Source organism: Phoenix dactylifera, unplaced genomic scaffold (assembly GCF_009389715.1).
Source record: "Phoenix dactylifera cultivar Barhee BC4 unplaced genomic scaffold, palm_55x_up_171113_PBpolish2nd_filt_p 000276F, whole genome shotgun sequence".
In the NCBI taxonomy this organism is placed as follows: domain Eukaryota; kingdom Viridiplantae; phylum Streptophyta; class Magnoliopsida; order Arecales; family Arecaceae; genus Phoenix; species Phoenix dactylifera.
The window spans coordinates 284,447-292,956 of NW_024067761.1; the positions used below are offsets into that span (position 1 = coordinate 284,447).

General features: G+C 40.5%; 1 protein-coding gene across 1 annotated transcript; it reads left to right on the forward strand.

The window, feature by feature from the left end:
• Positions 1 to 4,737: 4,737 nt before the first annotated feature.
• On the forward strand, positions 4,738 to 5,196 carry LOC103697343. Its single transcript, XM_008779185.1, has one exon. The coding sequence runs from the start codon at positions 4,738 to 4,740 to the stop codon at positions 5,194 to 5,196; it is 459 nt and encodes a 152-aa protein (XP_008777407.1).
• Positions 5,197 to 8,510: the final 3,314 nt, after the last annotated feature.

An 8,510-nucleotide genomic window follows, 5' to 3' on the forward strand; every position in this document is an offset into this window, starting at 1 on the left:
CTTACTGCTAGTAGACCAGACATCGTGTTTAGTGTAGGAATATGTGCTAGATACCAATCAGATCCTAAGGAGTCACATTTAAGTGCTGTTAAAAGAATCCTTAGATATTTAAGAGGAACTACAAACATAGGATTATGGTACTCGAGAGACTCCTGTCTAGATTTGCTTGCCTACTCAGATGCTGATTTTGCTGGATGCAAATTAGATAGGAAGAGCACTAGTGGAACATGTCAATTTTTAGGAAATAACTTAGTATCATGGTTTAGCAAAAAGCAGAATTCAGTGGCACTGTCGACAGCTGAAGCTGAATATATAGCTGCCGGCAGTTGTTGTGCTCAAGTACTATGGCTTAAGCAACAACTAGAGGACTATGGAGTTAAGCTAGATAACATTCCTATAAAGTGTGATAATACTAGTGCCATCAACTTTACTAAAAATCCGGTTCAGCACTCTAAAGCCAAACACATTGAAATAAGATATCATTTTATTAGAGATCATGTGCAAAATGGAAACATATGTATTGAGCATGTATGTACTGAGAAACAATTAGCTGACATATTCACAAAACCTTTGAGTGAAGATAGATTTTGCACGCTTAGGAGGGAATTAGGCATATGTGATCCTTTTTATTGAGGAGATATAAAAGAGAGCAAGCAGTCTCATGATACACTCCTCTCATTTCTAAAAACCCATGAAACATTAGTCAAACTTGTCATCTATAGATTCCTTACTCATGTATCATTGTCCCAGTAAGAGTTTGTAAGGATTGGAAGGAAAGAAAAATTTTTAAAAGGGAAAAAGGAAGAGAAAGAAAAATTTCTGAACTTGGGTCGACCCAACCCAGAATAGGGTCGACCCAACGTTGAGTCGACCCAATAAAAATCTAGGGTCGACCCAACGACGGGACCCCACTGTTAAAAGGGGGACCCGTGAGCCATCTAGGGCACTGTTTTCACTTTGTCCTCTTCCGAAAACCCTATTCTCCACTCTCAAATCTCCTCCAATCATCTCCAAACAGTAGATTACATCAAGATCTTGGAGAAATGGGACCCAAGAGAGCCGTAGCCAAGCAATCCGGGAGAGTTTCGCAGATCACACGTGCGGATAGGGATGCTACAGAGCCATCTACAGTGTCTCCACAAGGTGAGACATGTGTAGAGCCACCTCCTCCTCCCTCCCCTTCAGTACAACTTGCCAAATTTGCGGGGAGACTGGTTACCACGGGGAGAAGGATCCACTCCAAGTTTTTGGATCAAGAAGGGTTCCGTTTGGGGGAATGGATCCGAAGGCAAGGATGGGAGTATCTTTGCTCCCTAGATGTGGTGATCTACCCGGGATTAGTCCGTGAGTTCTATGCCTTCCTCAAAACTGGAATGGGAGGGCTTATATCCGAAGTTCGCGGAGTAAGGGTTAGAGTCTCCGAAGAAAGTTTGAGTGAGTTGCTTCATCTCCCCTGCGAAGGAGCAACTCCAGAAAAACCAGAAAACAAATTGAGAGCCTTGCAGTTGATTCTTGAGAATGAAGACTTCGACTACTCAGAAAATGTAATAGCAAGCTCTCTTTCAGCGGAAATGAGGTTGTTGCACAACTTCATTGGTCGGATTTTGTTTTTGAAGAGCGGGAGATTTGATCTCATTTCAGAGCGAGATCTGGTTGTTATGGAGCATATTATTCAGGGCATTCCCCTGAATCTCCCGGCTATGATACTGAGGCAGATGAGGAAGGTAATATGCAACTCCAGAGTCTCGCTGCCTTATGGTATGATACTCACCTTGATCTTCCGACAGCACAATATATCTGCAGAGGGAGAGATCTCTAGGCATCTACTTTTCACTGACACATACACTACACGATCCCTTATTCGCATGGGCTATGAGAAGGTGAACGGGCAGTGGGTACATGCTGGAGCAGGGATTCAGGGTGATGCACCAGAGGGTGATGCACCAGATATTGGAGACCCTATCCCTGAGGATGAGGAGCATACGGATCATCCTACTGCACCTTCAGAGGCTGGACCTTCGTCATCTGTTCTTGCGGGAGACACAGATGAGTTTTGGAGTAGGATGACTGAGCTTATGTCAGCTTAGGCGAGGACTATCACTGATGGGCTGACGAGCAGGCTAGATATCATGACTGCTGAGATCAGTGATCTTAGAGAGCAGATAGGAGCTCTACGGAGAGAGAGAGAGGTTCATGGACCATCTGTGCCACAGGCAGCTGAGTCAGAGATTTCGGCACAGAGTCATCCAGCTCACCGAGCTCCACGCCAGACTCAGTCCCATCAGGCTCGACCTCCCCTCGCCACTTATGCTAGGAGGATGAGGACTAGATCACAGCCATTAGATACTCCCTAGGCTGATATTAGCATTTCTGATTAGAGACTAGGATATGTATCTAGTTCTCATATGTATTTTGTGTTGATCATGTACTTTGAACTTTGATTGAGGAACATTGTATTTGTTTTTGTTTTGGCATTATTGTACTACAATGTTCCATTTTGATCAATGAAGCTGAAATGTTTGTTAATTATTGTGTCTATTCCCATGCACCTATTTGATGATAACAAAAGGGGGGAGAAGCAAGGAAAGAGAAATGAGTTGAGCAAGAAAAGAGAAATAAGTTGACAAACAAGTTGAAAATTATAATAGGAAAGCATATACATTTAAGGGGGAGCAATTTGTAACAATGAAAATGATCAAATCTAAAATTTATATTGAATTTCAGAATTTGGCACATACCTTTCACACCTCGATACATAATCTAAAACTCATGCTTTATCTCAAATTTTTTGAAGTTTCATCTTTAATGAAATATAAAAGAAAGGGGGAGTAATTCAAAAGGTCAAATTGGAAACATTTGGATGAAATAGGGGGAGACTTCACTCTCAAATTTGAAAAGCTGAAATTCAGCAACTTGAGCCCTTTTAAAACTAATTTTAAGATAAGTATCAATAGGCTCATACTCTATATTTTGTAATCATCAAAAAAGGGGAGATTGAGGATGATAGTGGTATTTTGATGATTAATACAATAATCAAGAGTATGTTACAAGTTAATTCGATACATCATTTATAAGTCTGTTACTCTCAGTACAATTCGTATAATAAGATAAAGATGCATTTCATTGTTTATATGGATGAATCTAACCTTGAGTTGCAGCTAAGTGTGGATTGAGTCGACCCCAAGGTTGATTGGGTTGACCCCAGCATATCAAGAAAGCATCTGGCACACTTCTGCAAAAATGGCACGGATGAATAGTAGTTGGGTCGACCCAAGGAAAGGATGAGTCGACCCAAACCTCAAGCCTCTCAAGCCTCAAGAAAACAGTTCTCTGGAAACACTGAGAGGGTCGACCCAAGAGGAAGTTGAGTCGACCCAAACTTGAGTCGACCCAAACACTGAGAGGGTCAACCCAAAGGCAATGACATTCAAAAATAGGTTCTCTGGAAACCCTGAGAGGGTCGACCTAAGTGGAAGTTGAGTCGACCCAACTGAACCTTGAGTCGACCCAAAAAGATATTGAGTCGACCCAAGTGAAGGAAGGCTGAAATACAAGGTTCTGTGGTTCTGAGAGGGTCGACCCAAGAAAAGGTTGAGTCGACCCAAGTGAAAGTTGGGTCGACCCCAGTAAAAGTTGAGTCGACCCAAGCACGGGCAGAAGCATAACGGCTAGTTCTGCAGAAGTACTTTTGGACCTTCCAATAGTGAGTAACGGCTAGTTTTTGAATTCTAACCATTGGGGCTTGTCCAATGGATGAAGGAAACTATTTAAAGTGGCACTATTCATCAGAGAAAACATCCTTGTGCAAAATATCAAAGAGTACACAAGAAAGACAAGTGCCCTAATCTTCTTCATCCAAGTGCTTCATTCAAGAGTCAAAAGAAAGTGGTTGAGCAGATTCCAAGAGTCATTAAGAGCTCCATCCACCCTTGAAGAGTGAAGCATCCTTGATAAAGAAGAGAGAAGTCTCATCAAGCGATAACTATTCTCTAAACTCTTCTTTGTAGATTATAATTGTTATATTTGCTCATCTAGGAGCTTAAATCTTCTTACTTCTTTTATTAATCACCTTGTAAAGGTTTGTTGGTAAGCCCGCAAAACCAACGGTGTAGTTTTATTGGTGAACCCGTAAAACCAATTGTAAAGGTTCGTTGGTGAGCCCGGAAAACCAACATAGGTTCGTTGGTGAGCCCGTAAAACCAATATAGGTTTTTGGTGATCCCGGAAAACCAAAGTGTAAAGGTTTTTGGATTGTGAGCCCGAAAAACAATCCAACTGTAATCCGCGGGATTATAGTGAATTCCCAAGGGGTCGCTTGGGGAGTGGACGTAGGTGCTTAGGAGAGCACCGAACCACTATACTTCTTATGTGTTTGTATTGTGCTTTGTTAAATTCCACTAACTCATCAATTGACATAAGTAAGATAGTAAAAATTAAGAGAAACCAATTCACCCCCCCTCTTGGCTTGTCACCTTGGGCAACATATGGCCATTCGAGAACAACAGTGTCCCAATTTTTGACTGGTTCTTGAATAAGAAATCATTTATTGCGGCCTATTTGGCCTACCATTGCTGGCTGAACCGGAATATCCGGGTATTTGAGGACGAAAAGTTTCATCCGATGGTGGTGGCAGACAGAGCGCTTCTGCATGCGACTGAGATTATTGGTACTACTGAGACTTCATCTGCTGGGTTGGTTAAGGATATCTGAGGCACCCATTCTGCTCTTACAGCGTCCATGACTGTATTCATCTCCTGGGTGCCTCCATCTCAAGGCTTTCTCAACGTGAACTTCGATGACAGTGTGAGCAAGGGCGGAAGTTGCAGAGGTGTGGGATTTATCATCAGAGACCACACTGCTACACTAGTGGCGGTGGGGGATCGGAGGATTTTTGACACATTCGTTGTGTGCGCCGTGCTCAGAGCGGCCTGGGAGGGGTTATCTTATGCCAGGCAGGCATTGGGGGCGGATCACATACTACTTGAGAGGGACTCGGCTTCGGTGATCGCATGGGTCCGGGGACAGGGTCACGCCATTGAGGAGAGGCCGATGCTCAGGGACATTTGTAGACTTCTGGGGGAGTGCAGATCGAACCAGGCTACGCATGTATACAAGAAGGCGAACCGTGCCGACGACTGGATTGCCTTTTTATGTTTCACTATGCGGGAGGATTCATCTGTTGAAAACTACAGCTAGCTTTAGGAATAAATCTCGAACTAATTATGATATTTTTTACCTAATTTGCCCTTTATTGACTTTTATTGTGCTCCATCATTGTCAGCCTTTTTATTATTTCTAAATCAAATTTTGGCATGGCACGGAGTACAATTATGCTCATTTGATCAAGCTGTAGAAGGTTTAAAATCTTTTTGGGCATTTATATTTAAAAACATCCATGGTGCCTAAGTAAGTAATGGACGGTATAGCGTTTTCTCTTTTTCATCATCGTAGTATTAGGAGGATTCAAGGTTTTAAATTTCGTGGGATTAGGGTATCCCAGTTTTTCCATGGAATAGGAGATCTTGCTGTCTCGCCTTATCTCGACAGCAGTTTTGCTCATGCATCCCGATAGATATTCTCCATCTCCCTTCTCTTCTTTTCTTTCCTTTATCCCTTCCTTTCTATCTTCCTTTCTTTCCTTTTTTTTTTTCTTGTTCTTCTTTCTTTTCATATTTTCCTTTTCTTTATCTTTCATTCCTTTCTTTTTTGCGTCTACTTCTCTTCCCGTATGAATGGCTTTTGGAGCCCCAAGGCACACAAGTTTTCTTTCCTTTCTTGCCGCTTCTTCTCTTCTAGCATGAATAGGTTTCAGAGCCCCAGCCCGATCACAATCAAGTTTTCTCATAGAAATAGGATGGGGCAGCCGGAATGCTCTTCGTCCTGCTGAGACTTAAAACTTCAAAGTCAACAATAATATTACGAAAATATAATGAGCATAGAAATATTATTAAAATATTGCTGAATGGCTTGGTTTCATAAACGGGTCATCCATGCATTACCCATAGTATGTTTTGGGGCTATTTGCCCATTGTAAATGTCAAATAATTGGTTGAAAAAATATATTTAATTTTTTGTTAAGTTTGACAAATGGACTAGGTCAAAGTAATACAAAATTAAGGCCCACAGCTAGCTAAACCCTTTCCTATTGCATCATAAATTCTTGTATTTAACACATAACGACTTAATAATAAAGAGAGCAGGTCATTCCGTAAAAAGCTATGGTTGAGATGCATGAGTTCTGCATCTTGTAATTTGCATTATAATAGCAGAGATAACACTAAATCCTGTAATTATTTAGAGTTTGGGTTCAAAGAGAGAGACGAATGGATGCAGGACATGTCCCAATCCATTTCCACGGACAAACTTCCAGGCCCAGTGGACCTTAAATCGCGTCTTCCATATTACATCCACATCAAGTACCTAAGCCCAAAAGGAACGTGCTAGAACGTTGGCCCGCTAAGTTCTAATCTGCATGGGAATTTTTGTTTTATAAAACTGAGAATTTAGTCGTGCGGAAAGACATCACAGAGCACAGCTGGTCCGCAGAGATGTGTGATGGCTGCATTTTTTTTGTTTTTTTTGGTACAACAGCGACTCACATCCTACGGGTTCCGATGCGGCCAACAAAATTCAAAAACAACAAAATAGAAAAAGAATCCGGTACTATATATGCCACGCTCCCTTCAAACAAAACCTCCTAGTGAGCCACATAGGAAGCAATCCAGTCAGCTACACAATTTGTTTCTCTGTAAATGTATATAGTCTGATGGGCATTACACTCCTACAGTAGTCCGCGAATGTCAAGTAAAAACAGGATGGTCGCAATCAAGGGCAGACCCATGTATGACAGCACATTACTTGGATTCCAAATTAGGATGGATGGAATTTGCTTTCTCCTCCAAAGGCCTTAAACCTCCCCCCATCATCTGCTTCTCTCCATTTAATTAATAATCATCCCATGCCCTCCTTCCTCCAAAGGTCTTACACCCTCTTGCCCCTACTGCTACTCTCTCGTTGTCCCTACTCTCCAACACCCACTTTTTTTTTTGCTATCTTTTACCATCATCATCCTTACATATTATGTTTTACTATCGCGTAATTCTATCTGTTAGAGGTAGCAACCCTCTTACCCTGTTCATTGGAGATTCCTTTCTGATTGGTTTCTTGCTTAATTTTAATCATGTTGTCTGTCTTCAGTCTAAAAATCCTTCATTTTTATGTCTATTTTGGCTGCTCCCGATGTTTCTGTTCTTTAATAAATGATTTTGGTGGTGTTTCACTGGCTGAAAAATCAGAAGAGGTATCCTTTTCAAAGGAAACAAAGTTGATCTAACATATGCAACTTTTTTTTTTTTTTGCTAAGGCAGGTAGATTATACCTGACGAGTATGGATACACCCAATAAAATCAAAAAATAAAATACCTAGGAGTGCCACGGGCAGCTCCCCATCTCCAACCCACAGAATACTGCCAGAAGGACTGGCTACATAATCAGCCACTCAGTCCGCAACCTCATTGGTTTCACGGAAATTAAACATGTTTGGCCTGAAAGGCCCCTCCGTCCCTCACCAATGCCCAGATGTCTCGAAGCAAAGAATGGACGCAACCATTACTCCTTGAGCTCCTCCGAATCCAGCTGATGACTGTGGCCGAGTCCCCCTTTAGGACAATGGAACTAGCTCGTAAAACACACCGGACATGAGTTTCTAAAGGGAAGAGTTTTACCCTTTTTTTAAAAAGAAAAAGAAAAATAGGGAATGAGTGTTTAAATTTTGATGGCATGTATACAAGAGTTCGGTTCGTTCTTTCTTTCTTCCTTTCTTTTTTTCCTATGGGGTGTGCAAGAGAAAGACCTGGATTTTTCTCAAAATATCCATTATCCTATGTTTAATGTTAAATTGTTGAATTTTGTTTTGTCCAATGAGATTTGGTGGGTTTGAATAGGTTTTTCCAGCAAATAGATAAATGAAGCAATGAACTGCCCATGGTACTTATGTTATCGAATCATTTGTCGACTGATTTTATTTTTTTAATAAGAGGTTGGCATGCATATTTGTACTAATGTTCCTAATATTAATTCTTTAAATTTATTATTAAAAATTAAAATATTGTCTAGTCATTTTTACTAGAAAATGACTAAATATGATATGTATGGAATAGTGCCAAACATAAGAGAGATTTTTGAAAATTCTACTAAGCTAACAAGACCATTCCTATAACCCTTAGCATGCATGTTAAAAACCAAATTTCTCATGCATGAACTACAAATATGGTCCACTCTAATTTTTTCTAGTCTGATATCAAAGACCTCCATATCTGTTTTTCAAAATTCAATTAAAAAAGTTACATCATTGTTATATATTTTACCTCTTCTCACAACATTTCGTGTTATCTAATACGTACTATATATTAATTTTATTTTTTCTATGAATAACCTTTTATTATTGATCATGAATCATTAAAATAAAACTTAATTATTGTTGGAATATAACCTAACTTCTGTTGGGGTAT